Source organism: Sus scrofa, chromosome 10 (assembly GCF_054392235.1).
Source record: "Sus scrofa isolate SSC_HxYL_T2T_F1_AM1 chromosome 10, Sscrofa_HxYL_maternal_Yorkshire_Landrace_v2.0, whole genome shotgun sequence".
NCBI lineage: Eukaryota > Metazoa > Chordata > Mammalia > Artiodactyla > Suidae > Sus > Sus scrofa.
The window spans coordinates 12,111,686-12,132,768 of record NC_139392.1 but is presented as its reverse complement, the minus strand read 5'-3'; the positions used below and the strand labels follow the sequence as shown (position 1 = coordinate 12,132,768).

At 41.3% G+C, this 21,083-nt stretch overlaps 1 protein-coding gene across 2 annotated transcripts in view; it reads left to right on the top strand.

Annotated features, from left to right (window-relative positions):
• The window catches only part of EPRS1 (glutamyl-prolyl-tRNA synthetase 1), a 69,085-nt gene that overhangs the window by 30,714 nt on the left and 17,288 nt on the right, over positions 1 to 21,083 (top strand). For both annotated transcript variants that reach the window (XM_021064315.2, XM_021064314.2), the window contains 8 exons: positions 3,428 to 3,564; positions 4,397 to 4,604; positions 5,463 to 5,575; positions 9,366 to 9,483; positions 11,608 to 11,967; positions 17,442 to 17,675; positions 18,607 to 18,869; positions 20,510 to 20,561. In XM_021064315.2, the coding sequence (XP_020919974.1) occupies positions 3,428 to 3,564; positions 4,397 to 4,604; positions 5,463 to 5,575; positions 9,366 to 9,483; positions 11,608 to 11,967; positions 17,442 to 17,675; positions 18,607 to 18,869; positions 20,510 to 20,561 (1,485 nt within the window). The remainder of the gene's footprint in view (positions 1 to 3,427; positions 3,565 to 4,396; positions 4,605 to 5,462; positions 5,576 to 9,365; positions 9,484 to 11,607; positions 11,968 to 17,441; positions 17,676 to 18,606; positions 18,870 to 20,509; positions 20,562 to 21,083) is intronic.

Here is a 21,083-nt window from a genome sequence, read left to right as displayed (position 1 = left end):
CCACTTATGAGGGATATCATACAGTGTTTTTCTTTGTGTAACATTTCACATAGCATAATGCCCTCTAAGTTCATCCGTGTTGCAGCAAATGGCAAAGTTTTGTTCTTTTTGTGGCTGAGTAGTATCCTGTTGGTGTGTGTGTGTGTGTGTGTGTGTGCGCGCGCGCGCGCGCGCTGTATCTTTATGCATTCCTCTCCGTAGACATGTAGGCTGTTTGCATAACGTGGCAATTATGTAATGCTGTCAAGAACATGGCGGGTGCATGTATCTTGTTCAAATTCATGTGTTTGGGTTTTTGTTTTTGCGTTTTAAGGCTGCAACCCATGGCACATGGAAGCTCCCAAGTTAGGGGTCAAATCGGAGGTACAGCTGCCAGCCTACACCACAGCCATAGCAACACCAGATCTGAGCTGCAAGTTCGACCTACGCCATAGCTCACGGCAACACCAGATCCTTAACCCACTGAGCAAGGCCAGGGATCAAACCCGCATCCTCATGGATACCAGCCAAGAGTTTGTTACCACTGAGCCACAACGGGAACTCAAAATTAGTATTTTTCTTTTGTTTTGTTTTTTTTGTTTGTTTTTGAATATCTACCATAGAAGTGGGATTGCTAGATCATATGGTGGTTCTGTTTTTAGTTTTTTGAAAAACCTACATCCTGTTTTCCACAGTGGCTGTACCAGTCTACATTCCCTTTTCTCTACGTCCTCGCCAGCATTTGTTATTTGTAGACCTTTTGACAGTAGCCCTTCTGACAGATGTGAGGTGATAGCTCATTGTGGTTTTGACGTGCGTTTCTCTGACTAGCGATGTTGAGCATCTCTTCATGTCCTTCTGGCCATCTGCATTTCCCCTTCCGAAAAATGTCTGTTCAGTTCCTCTGCCTGTCTTTTAATCGTAGTGTTTGTTTTTTGTTCTTTTTTGATGTTGAGTGGTGTAAGCTGTTGAGAAATTTGATACTCGTTGAAGTAAATGTTTGTGTGGATTTCTTGGGGAAGAAATTTATTCTGGTATTATTACTTCCTAAGGCAAACCACATGGAACTGTTACACTCAGTCAATGCCTATTTTTATTTTGTGCATACAGCACGTTAGTGTGTAATAAGAATGTATTTCTTTCTGGACTCATTTTGAAAGATGAGGTATTATAATCCAGGCTGTTATTTCTGTGTGGAAACTGAGGTGCACTCTTTATTGAGTTACTCACTTTAGCTTTACCTTTAAGCCAAAACATTACAACCAGTAGTACTGAGTCACAGCATGAGTCCAGAGTCAATCATTCTGCTGTTTACTCTAGTTTAGAAAATATTAGTGGGAGTTCCCCGATCGTCTAGTGGTTAGGATTTGTTGCTTTTCCCACCGTAGCCCAGGTTCAGTTCTTTTGGTCTGAGAACTGAGGTCCCACATCAAGCCACTGCATGCCACAGCCAGAAAAAAAAAAAATTAGTGACGTGGAAATGGTATTTATCTAAATTCAGAATATAAATCTTAAATACACATAGCAGGGAACTCCTCTTAGTTAAAGCAGTGGTTGTCGTCTTACACGGTCCTGGACTGCTTGGTGGATAGTCTTAAAGCAAAAATAGACTCTTGGATTCCAGCTTTGTGAGTTGTCTGTAGATGTCTTTGTAATAAGATGACATCCATAGACTAACTCGTGTACTAGTAAGCTTATGTCCTCGTAGTTGTCTTCGTAACTGTGTGATGTCCAGAGACTCATACATAAGATAATATGCGTCATGAAGAGCTGCAGAAGCTGTACGTGGTAGCCTTACATGATTGCCTTTTTGTGTAAGACGGTAGCTTTTTTTTTAGTTTTAAGAACTTACTTTAAGCGTACCTTTAGTAATTGGGGAGTGTGTGTGTGAGATTGATTTGGCTTTGCCTTTATCTTCCATCTTACTGGTCGATCCAGGTGGGTGGTAGTTTGTGGTAGACAGTATCACCTGCTACAGTTAGCTTTAATGTGAAGCTTAGTTAATGTTTTAAAATTTCGCGAGAATTAAACCATTAAGGGCACTTATTTGTTAAAGTGACAGTTGTGGTCAGATAATTTAGTTAATAAAGAATAAGTAATAGTTAAGAGCTAACTGGTTAGGAAGCACTTTAAATGATGACTGGATTACTCAGTTTGATCTGTGGAATTTTCATTATCATTTCCCTCAGAAGGTATTTTATATTTAGCCTGTCCGTATTCTCTTCTGGGCCCAGCATAATAATGGTTGTTGGGACATACTGATTTTTTTCAAGTGCTTTACTACATCCAATGAATAGTTATTGAACATGTGCTATTTAACATTTATTTCTTTTTTTTTTTGGTCTTTTTGCCATTTCTTTGGGCTGCTTCTGCGGCATATGGAGGTTCCCAGGCTAGGGGTCTAATCGGAGCTGTAGCCACCGGCCGACGCCAGAGCCACAGCAACGCGGGATCCGAGCCGCGTCTGCAACCTACACCACAGCTCACGGCATCACCGGATCGTTAACCCACTGAGCAAGGGCAGGGACTGAACCCGCAACCTCATGGTTCGTAGTCAGATTTGTTAACCACTGCGCCACGACAGGAACTCCTAACATTTATTTCAAAGGATCTTCTTACACTTTTTTTTTCTTTTTCTTTTGTGTTTTTTGTTTTTTTATTTTGCTTTTTAGGGCCGCACCTGTGGCATATGGAAGTTTCCAGGCTAGAGGTCGAATCAGAGCTGCAGCTGCCAGCTTGCCCCACAGCCACTGCAACACCAGATCCGAGCTGCTCTGTGATCTGTGCCACAAGCTCTTGGCAATGCCAGATCCTTAACCCACTGAGCAAGGTCAGGGTTCGAACCTGCGTCCTCATAGACACTGTGTTAGTCTGTTAACCCACTGAGCTGCAGTGGTAACTCTTCTTACACTTCATTTCTTTTGATTTTTGTCAAGCAAAAATTTGAAATTTAACAAATAGAGCATTCTTTTTATTTCCAAGATCTCTTTTTCTTCTTCACATAAAAGGCAGACGCATTGCTCTTTCCATACATGCATATCCTGCTATGTTTGACGTTTGTCCCCTGAACTGTGAGGTCTGCCGTGTCCTGCTAAGGTGACATCTGCTCCCCTAATGTTCTGCAGCCACTGATGAGAAATGACTTCATTTTCTACAGAAGCTTCTGCCACAAAACAGTGAGATTTTGAGGCGAGCAAAGCAGATTCTGGTTAGAGGACTATGTGGCAGTAACTGTGCTGGCTCTAAGAGTGAGGAGTGGTTGTCTTAGCTGTTCATGATCTCAGGGCAGGCCTCCTCATCTAACCCATTCGCCGACAGGCCGGGCGGCTGAACCAGGGTCACAGAGCGGGAGTTCAGATGAATACAGATGACTTCTGTCTTTGTGAAGGAATAAAATGAATGAATGTATGCATTTACATACCAATACTCTCTTTTTTTAATCACCCAGAATCCCGATGTTGGCCTGAAGCCTGTGTGGTACAGCCCTAAGGTTTTCATTGAAGGGGCCGATGCAGAGACCCTGTCAGAGGGTGAGATGGTTACGTTTATAAACTGGGGCAACATCAACATCACTAAAATACACAAGTAAGAACTTTTTGTTTGTTCCTAAATAAATATGAAAGAAAAGTCTTTTGCGTTTATTCATTAGTTGAAAGTTGCCTAATTCAAACCCATTCATGTTGCTGACTGGTAAATCTGCCCAGTCATAGACACTACAAATTCTAGACATGTTAAATTTTTTTCCATATACATTTCAATTTATTAATACGGTGTCAAGATATCTTTTGCTTATGATTTTTGAAAAGGTCTACGTGTGGATTTTAAAAAATAGTTCTAAGGCTTTAGGGCCCCCTTTTATCATTGAATTCTTAGTATATAATTAATTGTTGGCTGGAGGGATCCTTTGGACAGCATTTGTGTATGTCATGATCTCTGTCCTAAAATCTACTTTAAAATGAATTGTTTTGTGGTGAACATGAGCTTTCTAGTTAGTATAGTTATCATAGTGTGCCAAGATTACATAAATGGGGCATAGTGTGCTAAGATTTAGTGAACTCTGAAGTTTGAATTGTCCAGTCCTTACATCCAATTTCAAGTAGTTGTTAAATGTTTAAAATGCAGTATTACAGATTTTTAAGGCTCACTCCGGGTGACTTAAAAATTCATCAGCGTGTTCACGTTCTTCATCATTGGATCTGTTCTCCAGTGGGCTTTTCCTCTCTTGAAAGCAGGATTGTGCTTTATGCATCTCTTAACCAGTATGTGTCCGGCACCTATTAGAAGCTCAGATAAAAGTTTGATTTGGAATTTTTCCAAGGAAGATCCCTTCTCCATTTATTATAGATACAGAACAAAATAATGCACTAATGGCAGTTCTCATTTGTTTTCTGAAAACACCTTTCAATCTTATTTCTAGAAATGCAGATGGAAAAATTACATCCCTTGATGCAAAATTGAACTTGGAGAACAAAGACTACAAGAAAACCACCAAGATCACGTGGCTTGCAGAGACTGCACGTGCTCTTCCTGTCCCCGCAATCTGTGTCACTTACGAGCACCTGATCACGAAGCCCGTGCTCGGAAAAGACGAGGACTTTAAGCAGTACGTCAACAAGAACAGTAAGGTAGCGTCGAAAAGAAATTGTATTTTATCTTTCCAGGTTGTATAAACTTTTTGTTCGAATTTTTAAAATGAACTTTAAGTATTTGTTTCCTCAGCGAAAAGGGAAAAGATTTCTAGAATTTTGTTAAAAATGATATAAAAGAGGAGTTGCATTGTGGCTCAGTGGGTTAAGGACCCTACATAGTCTTCTTGAGGATGCGGCTTTGATCCCTGACCTCGCTCAGTGGGTTAAGGGTCTGGCGTTGCCACCAGTGGCAGCATAAGTCACAGATAGGCTTGGATCTGGTGTTGCTCTGGCTGTGGTGTAAGCCTATAGTGGCAGCTCTGAATCGGCCCCTGGCTCAGGAAGTTCCATGTGCTGCAAATGCGGCCATAGAATGAACAAAAAAAAAGATATAAAAGAGTAATGTTCCCATTTTACAAATGCTGGAGACTGAGGCATGGTGAGGTTTAGTAACTTGCTTGAGGAGAGGCAATGAGGGGCAGGGCTGGGGTTGGCCTGGCTCTGGAGCCCTTGTGTGAGCCCTGGGGATTCAGAGCTGTGCCAGCTTGCCTCAGCTGGGTCCATAGTGTTGCTTGCATTGTCCTTCGTATTTCTGGTGGGCAACTTTGTATCTGCAGGGACACCAATTGAGGTAGTTAAAAGGTTTCTGAAGCCCATTAGTTTATACATGTTAACTTTTAGAAATGCAATAACTTATCATTATCTATTTTAATATGTCACTTTTATTGCCTGTGCTTAATTAGTAAAGTCTTTAACATACCTGTTCAGCTGCTAGAAAAGCTGCCTGCATTCTAGAGTTGTTTTAGTGCTCTGGTTTTTAAGGAAGCATATTTTGGTCTTATGTCATCCTTACAGCATGAAGAACTAATGCTAGGAGATCCCTGCCTTAAGGATTTGAAAAAAGGAGACATTATACAGCTTCAGAGAAGAGGCTTCTTCATATGTGATCAGCCTTATGAACCTGTTAGGTATGTCAGTGTAACTGAACATTTAAATTAAAATACTTAAAGTTCTTAGAGTAAATTATATTTTAAAAAATTGAACCTCCACTAAAATACTGTACCTGACCTCTGTTCAGTTTAGTGAGTCCCTCTGTATTTTATATTTCAGACCTTATTGTAATAAATGATAAAACTTTGAAACAGCGTAACATTAACAAATTTTATTTCCAAATCATCTTCATGTGGTCCAAGTTAAAAAAAAAAATTCTAGTGTAATTTTTGGGTAAAAATGACTGCTATTCCCTTTCCTTTATAGTGGACTGCAGTTAGCTCTGTTTTAGAATGTGAATGGTGCAGCAGGTACATTTAGAGAACCATAACAAATATTCACTGTTTTTTTAAAAACCATCAAGTAATAGAATTACTAGGAGAAGGCTCAGTCTCTGAATTTTTGTTCGTGTTTCTTTTGGTTTTCTTTTTTTGTCTCTGCTCTTTTTATTGCAACTCTTTAACTTTGGATCAGACCTCTCTCCTGAGCTCCAGACTTGTGAATCTATTTAATGCCTTTTATATACCTCTGAATAGATAGCTTTCCAGTCCCTCAGACTTTAAAATCCAGGATCCTACATGCCGTCTTTGATAAGTTCTCCTTCTTCATCCCTCGTTCCAGTCAGGAAACCTTGGTGTTTCTACTGCCAGCTTAGTTCATCTTTCTGCATCTACTGCTCTGCCTTATTTCACACCCCTGTGTTTCTCCCTTGATTGCCAAAACAGTTTCTATAATAGCCCCTTGCTTCCAGTTTTGCCTTTTTCTAATCCATTTTTCATGTGGTCACCAGTATAACAACTTCAAAGTAGCAGTTTTTATCACATTTTCCCCCCTGTTTAATAATTATTTTTAGCTTCAGAGTAAAATCTAGGAGTTCCCGTCGTGGCTCAGTGGTTAATGAATCCGACTAGGAACCATGAGGTTTTGGGCCTTCCTCAGTGGGTTGGGGATCCAGCGTTGCCTTGAGCTGTGGTGTAGGTCACAGATGTGGCTCAGATCCTACGTTGCTGTGTCTCTGGCATAGGCCGGCAGCTACAGCTCCAATTCCACCCCTAGCCTGGGAACCTCCATATGCCACCCGAGCGGCCCAAGAAATGGCAAAAAGACAAAAAAAAAAAAAAAAAAAAAAAACCAGAGTAAAATCTAAACTTCTTAATTTGACATCAAGATTTTTCATGTAATAGCCTCTCGACCCACCTGAGCCATCTCTGTGGTAGTTTGCCTCTCCCCAATCCCTTTTCTTGAAGATACTGGACTGCTTGAGTCTTTCCGAAGTCATCAGATGCCTTTGAACGTCTTGCTTTTTTCCGAAATGGCCCTACTTCTTTTTCTTCATCTGGGTAACCTTTCAAATGTTCTTTCCGCCAGAGCTTTCTGGTACTCCGTTAATCGGTCAGGCACCCAGCCTGAATGTCCCCATTGCCTCAAAACTTTCCTCTTTAGAATGTTTATCACATGTTATGGCCGCTGCCTTATCTTTCCATCTTTTGTTTTGTTTCCACCACTGGAAATTCATTAAGCGCAGATAGATTTTCCTTATTCATCTTAGTATTACATTGCCTTTAGGTAGATAAGAGCTTACATGTAAATAGCATATAACACAGTACTGGGTACTTACTAAGCCCTCATTAAATATTTCGTCAAATATATAATGTATAAAACAGCACCACCAAATGCCAGTGGTGGTAGTAATGGTACCAACTAGAGAGATGCCCAGAAGAGAGGATGTTCTCAGTTTATTCTGAGAGAATTGTTTAGCTTTTTGACAAGTGGTGCAGGGATCGGCAGCCACATGCAAGAATGAAGGGAGCCTGCCTCATACTGTGTCTGAGAATTAATGCACATATGGATCAGAGACTGCAGAACTCTGAAAAGAAAACCTAAGTTTAAATCTTTGTAACCTTAGCAGTGCTTTCTTAAATATAACACCCAAGGCATAAGCAGCCAATGAAGATACATGTAAATTGGACTCTATCAAAAATAAAAAATTTTGTGCTTCAAAGCACAACATCAAGGAAATAAATATACAATCCGCAGAATGGAAGAAAAATATTTGCATGTGTGTCTGATAAAAGATTTGCATACAAGATAAAGAGCCCTTACAGTTTGGTCATTAAAAGACAATTTAAAAATGGACAAAGGCAGGAGGCACAGTGCTTAACGAATCCGACTAGGAACCATGAGGTTGTGGGTTCGTTCCCTGACCTTGCTCAGTGGGTTAAGGATCCGGTGTTGTCGTGAGCTGTGGTGTAGGTCGGTGGCTACAGCTCCTATTAGACCCCTAGCCTGGGAACCTCCATATGCTTCGGGTGTGGCCCAAGAAAAGATGAAAAGACCAAAAAAAAAAAAGGGGGGGTGACAAAGACATTCTCCAGAGCAGATGTACAAATGGTCCATAAACACATGTAAAGATGCTCGGCATCATTAGTTTTAGAGCAGTGCTAACAAGACCACAGTGAACTGTCCCTCCATATCCACTAGGACGGCTGTGATCAGAAAGGAGGTGGTAATAAGGGCTGAACATGTGGAGTTACCGGAGCCCTCCTACCTGCCACTAGGGTTGTAAAATGATGCAGTGATAGTTTCTCAAAGTTAAATACAGAGTCATTGTTTGACCCATTTCCATTTCTATGTATATACCCAAGAAAAATATTAACTGTTTACATGAAAATTTATACACAAATGCTCATAATAGTATCGTTCATTAAAAAAAACAAAGGTACAAACAGCCCACATGTTCATCAGCTGATGAATGGATAAAGGACATATGGCGTCCCATACAAGGAATATTTTTCAGCCAAAAAAAAAAGTGAAGTGCTGATTCATGGTATAATATGCCTGACCTTTGTAAATGTTAGGCTAAGTGAAGTTAAGCTGGTCCCAGCCTACCACATACTGTATGATTTCACTTATATGAAATATCCACAATGGACAAATCCATAGAAACAAAGTAGATTAGTGGTTGCCGTGAGCCAGAGGAGCAGGGGTCGGGAAAGTTACAGATAAGGATAGGCAGTTTCTTTTTAGGGTGATGTGAATGTTTCATAATTAGAGAGCAGTCTTGGTTGTACAGTTTTGTGTAACCAATGAATTGTGTATTTTGAAAGGGTGGATATTTTTAGTATGTGAATTATATCTCAATAGGCCATATTAAAAAAATGGAAGAGATAGAGGATTCTGTTGTTACTAAATTCTTTCTCTTCTCATTTTTACTTTGTGGCTTTTACCACAAGAGTCAAAAAAAAAAAAAATACTTTGCTTATGAATAGTCTTGGGGCAGTGGATTTTCGTAATTACTCTTTAGATTTGAGAATTCTTATAAAGTAAATGTTTTACAGAAATTATTCTGCTTATAAGCACATTGGGTGTGCTGTGTAGATGCATTTCCTTTAAGTCAAAAGTGAGAGCATTAACATCCACTAATGCCACCTCTGTGGTAGGCAGTGTAGATGGACTTTTTTTTTTTTAAAAATAAATACATTTTACTGGAATATAGGGTAGTAGATGTACCTTTGTGCTGGACTTAGCATGTTCATATCTATGAAAATTCAGAAATTGAAAGTTTATAATTGGCGCCATCAGTTTTTATTTCTGTATTTATTGTTTTTAAGCTATTCTGAAGAGCCTCTGATTTGAATGAGAGAAGGGACTATTTATACTTTGAAAAGTATTAACAGTATCATTGAATTAATCTAGGGATTTGGTTTTAATTGCTGTTGAGATAATTTTGTTCAAATAACTTTTTTTGTCCTTTTGTTTTCTTTTTAGTCCATATAGTTGCATAGAAGCTCCATGCGTTTTGATATACATCCCTGATGGGCATACAAAGGAAATGCCAACATCTGGGTCAAAGGAAAAGACCAAAGTAGAAACAGCAAAAAATGAGGTAAAACCTGACTCTTAGGATATGTCTCTAGTCAGTGATCTTCTGTCCTAGGGTTTAGACTCTTTTTCTTTGCATAGGATTGTCTTCCTCACTGTTGAGACTAAAGAAGACAGTAACTCTTACTCTTGGGATTTTTGTTGTTCATTCTTATAAGAGCTCAAAACACCCTGCAAAACAAGATTTTTAAAATTCAGTTTTATTGTGTGAAGAATAAGAAAGACTAGGTTAAAAGAATGCTTTTAGAAAAGGTTTTTCCCCAACTAGAGCTGTAGTAGATCCTTGCCCAAGATAACAGAAGTTGCTATGACAGAGATAGGACAGTGACCTTGTTTTCTGGCTCCCTCTGTACTTTCCTGTCAAGCTCAGACTGTTCAGGATGCTGGGTCATAGACACATCACATGTACACACAAGTGCATATCCTTATATCGTAAGGGAAGAATACAATACGGGGAGCCACTGTGTCAGAAAGATAGGCGGTCTGTTCTACTGCACTCATCTTTGGTAGCATGAAGTGACTCGTTCACAGTTGGTAAATAGGGGAACACCAGTATATCACAAAAAAAATATCATACTACCTTGTGTGTGCTTTCTCCCAGTGCATTAATGTTTTCTGTTGAAGAAGTATACAGAAAAATCTTAGAGAAGAGCTAAAAGTCACAGGGAACAAAATGGTGTGAGCAGGTTTTTTTTTTTGTTTTTTTTTTCTTTTTCTTTTTAGGGCTGCATCCATGGCATATGGAGATTCCCAGGCTGGGGGTCTAATTGGAGCTGTAGCTCTGCCAGCCTACACCACAGCAACTCGGGATCCGAGCCACATCTGCAGCCTACACCACAGCTCATGGCAATGCTGGATCCTCAACCCACTGAGCAAGGCCAGGGCTCGAACCTGCATCCTCATGGATGCTAGTCAGATTCGTTAACTGCTGAGTCATGACGGGAACTACGGACCAGGGTTTTAAAGTTGGAAAGGTCTCAGTAGGAGGAAGGCATGCTAGTAGGCAAAAGGAAGTCATGACCTTGAGAATAAAATGGTACAGTTACTACATATCCATGGGTCATTTTAGTGAACATATCTCTAGGTTTGTTGCATATACTTACATACAACCGTATGACTGTAAATATGTAATTTTACCCAAATGGAATTGTTCCACAATAATGGGTTAAAATTGTCCCATGGTATTTCATAGGGCTTTTGCCTTATTGACAATCTGGATATATTAGATATATTAAATCTTTAAAAAAAATCAGTAACAATACCTTTCAGCCTTTGTAACTAAAAACTCTACACAGATTTATTACTTTTTGTTTTCCCATCAACCTGATGGATTCAGTACAATTGCCATTTCTCTTTTATAGTTAAAAAGCGGAACTAGGAGTTGCCATCGTGGCTCAGTGGTTAACGAATCCAACTACGAATGATGAGGTTGTGGGTTCGATCTCTCGCTCAGTGGGTTAAGGATCCGGTGTTGCTGTGAGCTGTGGTGTAGGCTGCAGACGAGGCTCAGATTCCTTGTTGCTGTGGCTGTGCTATAGGCCAGCAGTTACAGCTCTGATTAGACCCCTAGCCTGGGAACCTCCATATGCCATGGGTGCGGCCCTAGAAAAAGACAAAAAAAAAAAAAGCAGAACTAGCTTAAGTAAATAATTCAAGGTCGCACCGCTAGTATGTGGTAGAGCAGTGATTTATTCTCAGATGTAATGAATGTGTTATAGTTTCTTTAACTAGTCTTCCTAATGGTGAAGATTTAGGTTATTTTCAGTTTTTACTATGATAAAAATGCCCCAGTAAATATCTACATACCTCTACCTTTGTTTACTTCTGTCATCTTTTGTTAGGATAAATTTTTAAGAATGAGATTATTCCTTTAAACTTTTTTTTAAGCTGTACCCACAGCATGTGGAAGAACCCGTGCCACAATAGCGACATGAGCCACTGTAGTGACAATGCCAGGTCCTTGACCTGCTGCGCCACAAGGGAACTCGCTCATTAAACTTTTTAAGGAGATTAAAATTTTTAAATTTTGTTTTTAACTTGAAACATAAAACAATCAGTTTGATATAATCTTGTGAAGAGACATATAGCATGAATTAATAATTTTCCTTTTGGTTTTCTGCCTTTGTAGACAACTACTCCTCTTAAGACAAGATCACCGCCTTCTTTGAATAATACTTGTGCTGCCTCTGAGGACGCCTTGGTCCTTTACAACAGAGTGGCTGCCCAGGGGGATGTGGTCCGTGAATTAAAAGCCAAGAAAGCAGCAAAGGAGGATATAGATGCAGCTGTAAAACAACTTTTGGCTTTGAAGGCTGAGTATAAGGAGAAAACCGGCCAGGAATATAAACCTGGAAGTCCTCCTGCTGCTGCAGTGCAGAATGTTTCTTCTGAATCATCATCGAGTGTCCTGGAAAGTAAATCTCTGTATGATGAGGTTGCTGCACAAGGGGAGGTGGTGCGTAAACTGAAAGCCGAAAAAGCCCCTAAGGTCAGTGTCCTGGAAAGAGTTGGGACACATTGCAAGTGAGCCTGTGGGTCTAGCAGCTGAGGCTGGGCTCGTCTTCTCATGAGACGTGATGTCTGTAGACCGTCTGTTCGACTATTTGGACATGACAGTCAGCATTTACTGTGTGTGCTATGTGCCGAGCTCTGGAAACATCAGTGAGAGGCAGCTTCCTGTCAAGATGTAAATAGCTCTCACAGGTGTCTGGTTGTAAGTGGCAGGGAGAGAGGAAACAGCTTGTAAAGGGTATTTAAAATAGACTGGGGGAGTTCCCGTCGTGGCGCAGTGGTTAACGAATCCGACTAGGAACCATGAGGTTGCGGGTTCGGTCCCTGCCCTTGCTCAGTGGGTTAACGATCCGGCGTTGCCATGAGCTGTGGTGTCGGTTGCAGACGCAGCTCGGATCCCGCGTTGCTGTGGCTCTGGCGTAGGCCGGTGGCTACAGCTCCGATTCAACCCCTAGCCTGGGAACCTCCATATGCCGCGGGAGCGGCCCAAGAAATAGCAACAACAACAACAACAAAAGACAAAAAAAAAATAAAATAAAATAAAATAAAATAGACTGGGAAGTCCAGTTGTGGCACAGCAGAAACGAATCCGACTAGGAACCATGAGGTTGCAGGTTCGATCCCTGGCCTTGCTCAGTGGATTAAGGATCTGGTGTTGCTGTGGGTTGCAGTGAGGGTCACAGAAACGGCTCAGATCCCTTGTTGCTGTGGCTGTGGCGTAGGCTGGCAGCTGTGGCTCTGATTAGACCCCTAGCCTGGGAACCTCCATATGCCGCAGGGGCGACCCTAAAAAGACAAAAGACAAAAAATAAAATAGTCCTGGAATAGAAGAAGCCCTTTAAGATGAGTAACTTTCAGAGAAAGGTACTCTTTAGTGTAGATCTGAGTTTCTCAAGCTTTATTGAATGTCGGCATTACTGGCGTGCTTGCTAAAACACAAATTGCTGGGCCCCATCTCTTGAGTGTCTGCTTTAGTAAGTCCAGAGTCTGTAGAGAATCTTCGTTTGGAAAAAGTTGTTCAGGTGATACTGATGCTGCTGGCCTGGGACTCGCTGTGGAAGATGGTGCCAGCAAAGGTGGAGAGAGAGGCGGATTCCAGGTATCTTTGGGCAAGAATGGGTTGTTGGGAAGTTTTTGACCAGTGACTTATCTCAGATTTTCCATAGGAGAACCTCAAGTGGTACCAAATTTTGCCTGAAGTATAAATTTCATCCTTGTCTTAATCTTTAGGCAAAACATTTAGCCAAGTGGGTGGTAGCACTGAGTGTAGAACCAGATTGTTTGCTGTAAATAAGAGACAAGAGGAATGGCATCTATGATGGAGAAAAGTCATGTTCAATCATCAAAATATGTAGTTCTCAAAAAGTAGCATAGTTCTCAAATGTGGTCAAATTAGTAGTGCTGTTGCTGGATAAACTACAAAAATTGTAGGATTGGGGCTGTGGCATGAACACAGACAGGTGACGAACCTCTGGGCCTGACGTACATGACCGGAGAACATTCCAAGGTGATTCCCAGGCGTCCGTCATCACATCAGCGTCCTGGGCTTTGGCTAGAGAACGATTAACTTGAGGTGGCAAGTCCCGCACCTCATTAACAGGTGGCCCGGCATCTGCCTGGACGCCCTTTCCCCCTAAAATGCTTTCATTCCTTGCCATTTGATCTCTGCTGACGAGAGAAATTGATTTGAGTAGGTCTTGGGTTTTGCTTGAGAAGAAGTTAGCACTTTTCTGTCTCTTCATTGTGAAGTGTGAGGCATCTTTTCTCCTCTTTAATGTTGAGGTTCCGCTGAGCTGTGATGCTCTAAAGTATCGGCACTTCGAGGGCTAAAGCCTGCGACGTGTGTGGCTTTGGGGCATGAACCCTCCGCTGAAGTTAGGAGCACTTGGTACTCGCTGTGGTGTCATACGCTAACTAGGGGCCCCTTTAGGGATGTAATTTGAGGAGAAGCATCTTTAAATTCCTTCATTCTGAGTAGAGTACGTTGTTCTGGGCTGACTCTTGGGCAGCTGTGTCTGTGTGGGGCGGGAATGACAGCAGCCAGGACACCTAGAGCGGCAGCCAACCACGTCTCCCATCCCGTTGGTTAAGGGATTACATCCGTGAAATAGCAACCTTTGAAGACAACAAGTCAGCCTGTGGATAAAACAATTTAAGTTTCTGTGGTAATTGGGCAGGTACTTTGACTAGGTGCTTTTGATAATGATAAATGTGATGCCAAAATGAATCCGACTTCAGTGTAGTTTAGCCTCCGTTTATTCAATGCCTGCAGTGTAGCATATGTGCTTAAAAATATTGCTTGTGCGCTTTGTTGTCTGTGTTGTATAGACGCCATCTGGCACTGTGCCCTGTATACTGTGGTTATTTTTGTCTGTAATCTTCACAACAGCTGTATCCCATAGTATTCCTTTTTTTATTTGTTGGTTTTAGTAGCCACTTGGAAACTACTTCCTGAAGTGAAATGAATATAAAAGAAACGTCCTGAAGTTTGCAAGCGTAGATTCCAGTTTTGACTTATTCCCGTTATTTCTGATGAGAGGTGATGAGGTGTGGTGTTCAAGCACCAGAGAATTGCGGTTTTACTAGTTTGTTGTTATTTATTGAGCATGCCTGTGCTTGTGGTGTATTATTAATCCCTCTAAGCCTCTTGTCGTTCCATTTCCTCCAGAAGTAGTTTTTTGACTATATCATGTTACCACTAAAGTAAGGAAAGTGATTGGCGGAGGTTTTATAGTGACAGGTTTCAACAAGACTTTTCTTTTTCACTTTGTTCCCCTCCAGCCCTTTTTCTGCCTCAGGATGAGATTGGTGATTCTGTATAAGAACATTTAAGCATGAGCGTAGAATAGAAGCATAATGTGGAGTATGAGCGCGATGTGGGCGGAGAACAGAAACCTGCAGGTCCCCTTCTCCCCTTTCCTTTGTTTTTTTTTTCTTTTGTCTTTTTGGAGCCACACCCACATGGTTGGGCATATGGAGGTTCCCAGGCTAGGGGTCTAATTGGAGCTGTAGCCGAAGGCCTACAGCACAGCCACAGCAACGTGGGATCCAAGCTGCACCTGCGACCTACACCGCAGCTCACGGCAACACCGGATCCTTAACCCACTGAGCGAGGCCAGGGATCGAACCCACAACCTCATCATTCCTAGTCAGATTCATTAACCACTGGGGCACGATGGGAACTCCTCCCGTTTTTTTTCCTGCCCAGTAGGTTGCTTTGTTAAAGTGAAGGACAAGCAGATACAGTGTGAGATGCATATGCAAGAGTACACCAAAGATTTAGTGATTCGGAATGCTGAATTACATTAATATTTAAGGTTGCTTTTCAGATTTTTTTTTTTTTTTCTTTTGTCTTTTTGGGCCACACCCACATGGTTGGGCATATGGAGGTTCCCAGGCTAGGGGTCGAATCAGAGCTGTAGCTGCTGGCCTACGCCACAGCCACAGCAACATCGGATCCGAGCTGCATCTACAACCTATACCACAGCTCACAGCAGTGCTGGATCCTTAACCCACTGAGTGAGGCCAGGGATTGAACCTGCATCCTCATAGTTATTAGATTTGTTTCCGCTGAGCCAGAGGGAACTCCAACATCTAAATTTAGATAATTGTCTTATATCTTCTTTAATGCCATGCAAACAATAGTGCTCAAGATCAAAGACTCTGGAATGTACCCTAGATTGAAGTTCTAGCACTAAGCACTTACTGTGTAACTTTGAGTAAGGTACTTAATCTTTCTAAGCTTTACTGCTTTCTTTGGTAAAATGGATAAGGGCTGATTTGCGAATTAAATATTGGTCCATCTAAAGCACTTAGCGTAGTATGTGGCACAGGATAAGTAGGCTGTAAAATGATAGTCATTATGTCGTATGTTGATAATTCTGATTCTCTCAAGAATCTTTAGGAACCTTCTAAATCATCAGCTAAGACTGCAGAGGGAGTAGGATGATTTCACTCTATTTTGAAGGACCTGAATAGATTATTTAGTCATCTAGACTGTCCCATTTCCCAAGTGGAAAGGATAGAGGGATTATAATTTCACTCTATGTTTTAGAATATTTTATTTAGTAATGAAGTGGTTTGCCCATATTAATTTTCTTCTTTAAAATATTTCAGATCGTAATCTGGTACCACAAGGTTTTTTCTTTGTAAAATGTGTGCCCTTTGACTTCAAACTCTGGTAAATACCTGCTTATAGTATAAAATGGACCTTCTTTCATATAAAGCCTCTTTTTGTAGACATAGTTGCAGGAAAGTCCCTTAACTTTCCCATTGTCTTTCTTTTAGCTGATAAAAGTTTCTTTTTTTCTTAATTCTTGTTTGTCTGATGCCCTACGTCCTTTTTCTTAGGACAGGTAGAGTTTGCTGTGAAAATGCTTTGCATTCTGAAGATGATATAAACAAGAGACAGGTCAGGAGTACAGCTCAGACACGCTCCCCACTTCTCTTGTGATGGCCCCTCTCACCTTCCTCTGTATGATGCTGGCTGTGGCAGACCCCGCAGGCAGCCTCACGGTGTGTCTCAAGGAGCTGCACGAGGAAATGCCATTTGCTCTTGTATAGAGGCAGATTCTCTGAGGGACAGCGGTGCTCCTGCGGCCTTTGACCCCGTTTTAGGATTCTTCCTGGCCTCTCTGGGTTGCTCTTAGCTATTTGAGGCAGAAACGTAGTGGAAAATGTGATGGGCAGTGGGGAGGCACTTCTCTGTTTTGACGGCTGCCTGGGCTTCCCAGTGGTACATCATGTAGTGTGTAGAATGTAGCGGAGTCTGTATCACCACTCAGGTGAGGGGTCCAGCGTTGCTGTTTTTCTCTGCTCGAGTTACAAGTGTCTCTGTTGGGCTGAGAGTTTCATTCTTTTCATCATAATTATGTTGAAATATCAGTGGCTGATAGATAAAAGTGAATATCTAATTAACACCTCAGTATATCGTTTCATTCCATTGTAAATTTTTAAAAGAGATGTAACTTTTTAAATTGAGCCCAAACTGTGGGTTTTTTCCGATGCTGTGTTTAATGTCTGTTTTAACAGGCTGAAGAAAATAAGGACTTGTATAGGCAAAGCCACTGAGTTGATCTTTATTCTGATTTTATAAATTCTGAGTCCACTGTTTATAGACCCAGGGGTTGGAAACTGATGATTGGCTTGGATGTTCTATAATTTATTTGTTTACATATGCAAAGTGGAAAATGCAGTGTTATGTGTGTATGTGCATTTATGTTTTATTCTTATGACTCCTATGTAGATTTATGACATGGTTACATTTTTAACTTTTCTTTAGCTTTGTTCTCCTAGCTGATGATTTCATTCCTTTGTGTTCGACTTTCTCCATGGTGCTTATTTACAGGAATACTTTGGTGGTAATTAATGATTTTTAATAATCATTGAAATTTTCAGAAATTTCAGAAAGCATTAGGTATTTGTCTTTTTTTTCTCTCTCTTTTATCTCAGGCTAAAGTAAATGAAGCTGTAGAATGTTTACTGTCCCTGAAAGCTCAATATAAAGAAAAAACCGGGCAAGAGTACATTCCTGGTCAGCCCCCGTCATCTCAGAGTTCAGATTCAAGTCCAACCAGAAGCTGTGAGCCTAGTGGTCCAGAAACACCAGAAGCCAAGCTGCTTTTTGACAAAGTAGCTTCTCAGGGAGAAGTAGTTCGAAAACTTAAAGCTGAAAAAGCTTCTAAGGTCAGTGTGGTATCACGTCTGTGTGCTTCGTTTTTTGCTTTCCAGGCTCTTTTCTTTGACCTGGAACACTTTCTGCCCCGTCAGGTCTGGCCAGCTTCTGCTCATGTGTGTCGGTTCTCAGCTCTTTCGTCCTGCCTTTTGCAGGAGCCTTTCTTGAGGCTTTCCTCCCCCCACCTAGAGTTGTCTGGACGCCCTCATGTGACACTGCCTTTCTCTGACACAACACTTAAATACCCAGGATTTGTTTGTTAAACTGTCTGTTGCTCTCTTGTCTGCACGATCCCAGACTCCAGCAGTGCCTGGCTCCGTGTGGCCCCTCTTTGGCTCATTCTTCTGAAACTGTCAGTCTCGCATGGCAAGTTTCACTGTGAGCTCTGGTGTGGTTTGCACTAACGGATTATCGTTCTCGGAATAGGACTTGGGGGTACAGATTCATGTGAGTGGAAAGCAGTAAGTCATTAGAGGTTTTGAAGTGGAACCAGTAATACAGAAACTTAATTTACTCTCATCTTCAGAATTGTGAAATGTTCAACTTAATGTAATTTAAAGGTTCTTAACTTGAAATGGTACCAGAATATGTGTTAGGCCCAAGTGCTTCCTAGCCACAGTGCTCCTGACCACTTGAAATGTGGCTCTGGTGACTGAGGCATGGAATTTTCAATTTCAGTTACATTTCAATAGCCACACGTGGCTAGTGACAGTTGTTTGACCAGTACCTTATGGTACTTTTTCTACTTCTGTCCCTGTTATCCTGTTCTTCTTTTTGCTTTCAGTAGGTGGTGTGTTCCGCCTTTTCCACCCCTCCCCCATGCCCCCCTGCCTTTCGTTGTGTTTTCACATTTGCTTGCAAAGCTTTGGACCTTGGCGCTTAGGCGGTGATTTGAACTAAATGCTGTTTTCTCCCTTCCCTCTCTCTCTCCTTAAACTAAAGGACCACGTAGACACCGCTGTGCAGGAACTCCTTCAGCTGAAGGCACAGTACAAGTCTCTGACTGGAGTCGATTACAAGCCTGTCTCTGTCACTGGGGCTGAGGACAGAGATAAGAAAAAGAAAGAAAAAGAAAACAAATCTGAAAAGCAGAACAAGCCCCAGAAGCAAAACGATGGCCAAAAGAAAGATGCTTCTAAAACCCCAGAGAGTGGGCTGTCACCAGGCGGCGCGGGGGAAGGACCGGGGCCGAAGAAGCAGACCAGGTACCAGATGCGGGCGCTTCCTTCGAAGTGAAGCACCGTTTGGGGTGAATTCAACCCAAATTATGTTTGTTAAACAAATTATCCCGTAAGTTAGAAAACAGTAAAGGTGTAATGTCGGCAGATAGCTTCTGTTCATTTTCTGTTTATTTAAATAGGTGACCCATTCACTTGGTTGGTTTGAGAATGTCAGACTATAAAATGTAGGTGAGGCCCCACTCAGGGCCCGCTCCCCGTCTCCCCAGGGCCTCCTCCCCTGTAGTGACTGACAGCCTCTGAAGGGGCTCCTTCTCGATCCATCTCTTCCTCCCTTTTCACGCGGTTGTTAGCCTAGCTGTAAACGTAGGGCTTTTTTTGCACTTCAGCAGATTTTTCAAATGAAAATCTTATGAAGGGACTAAATGAGAACTTCATTCTCAATAGGAGTTTAATATTGGTTAGTTAAACATAAACCAAAGCTGGTTTAAAGACACCACCATGGAATAGGTGGTGGTTCAGTATCTTCTAACCCATGTGCACCGTGTGATTCCCATATGACCCCCGTCCCAAAGTAGAGCCACCTGGATGTGAGCTTCGCTCTAAGCTGAACCTCAGCTAAGCTGGTGTGAGCAGCTGCTCGTCAGAGGTGCTTTGGCATTGGATTTATTTCGGTGAATTTCAAATTCTGCCTCTCGTCTCTCACAGTGTACACACAGTGTCTCCTCAAACGGGAATACAGCAGTTAGGTTTCTTGCGCGTTGACTGGGTGATCAGATTTATAGCATAGTAGGAGGAGAATCCAACTTTTCACCTTTTACCTCCTGACTGCTCCTGCAAGGGCCAGGTTTCACGTAAGCATTTCGTGGAGATGTGTCAAAGTGACCCAGAGAGTGCAGTGTAAATACGTTAAGATTTTAAACCAATAAAGCCTTGTTTTTAAACTCTACAAAGATACACTTTTTATAGAACATAACTAAACGAGTAAATTTTTCTGTGTGGACCATAAGACCACATTTTCCTGAATAATTGTCAGTGCTTCAATACAAGGAGTATTGTCTGGAAGTTTGTATTACAGACGTAATCTATTTTGGGTGCATCTGTCTCTGCAACTTTTTATTTACTGCGCTTAAAAGACAACCTTCTAGAACATGTAAGGGTACTTACACATATAGGCACGCATTTATATGTTTGCATGGGTATATGTACATGCGGCCATTGTTTTTATTACTTTTTACTACTTTTTACATGTTACTTTCAGTGAAATACTAATCTTACTCACTCTGATTTTACCTGTATTGAGATTGACGGAAGAGTCTTCTTTTATAGCGAGAGAATGCTGTGTGAACAGGCTCTGTCTTTACTGCAAATGTGTTATCTTATAAAGAACTTGGTGAAAGAAATGTCTTCATTAAAATCATCACTCTTGTTAGGCTTTGCTGTTCTAATTTTTGGGGGACAGTACCACACCACCTTTTAAGAGATGATTGAACTGCTTTCTAGGTTAAAACATCATGGTAATGAATATGGAAAAGATACAAATATAGAAATAATTCAAACTGAAGAAAAGCTAATCAGTTTTGAAGTTTAGAGGTTTATTTCCACTCAACCTAAAAGCAATTGCTGGATGAAGATATTTATATTTTATTTTATTTTTTTATCTGCAGGTTGGGTCTGGAGGCAAAAAAAGAAGAAAATCTTGCAGATTGGTATTCTCAAGTGAGTATAGATTCAGTTGATGTATGTGTTTTAAATTTTCAGAGTCTACTTTGTATTTAGATTTTAAAGTTCAGACAGAAAGTGATAGTGTATAATGCCTTTAATAGTATAGTCATAAACATGTCATAGTTCTTAAAGCATGTTCACATAAATCTTTTTTTTTCTTTTTATGGCCACACCTACAGCATATGAAAGTTCCTGGGCTAGGGGTTGACCTGGAGTTGTACCTGAGACCTATGCCACAGCCATGGCAACTCCAGATCCAAGCTGCATCTGCGACCTACGCCACAGCTTGCATTACCACTGGATTCTTAACCCACTGATGGAGGCCAGGGATCAAACCTGCATCCTCATGTATCCTATGTCGTGTTCTTAACCTGCCGAGCCAAAACGAAAATTCTAAAATACCGAATCAAGAAGTAGCCCTGTGAGGTAGTTATTTGATTTTGTTGTCGTGGTGGTGAAGTAAAGAGATTAGGCCAGTCACCAAACAATAAAACAGTAGGAGCAAGATTGGAATTC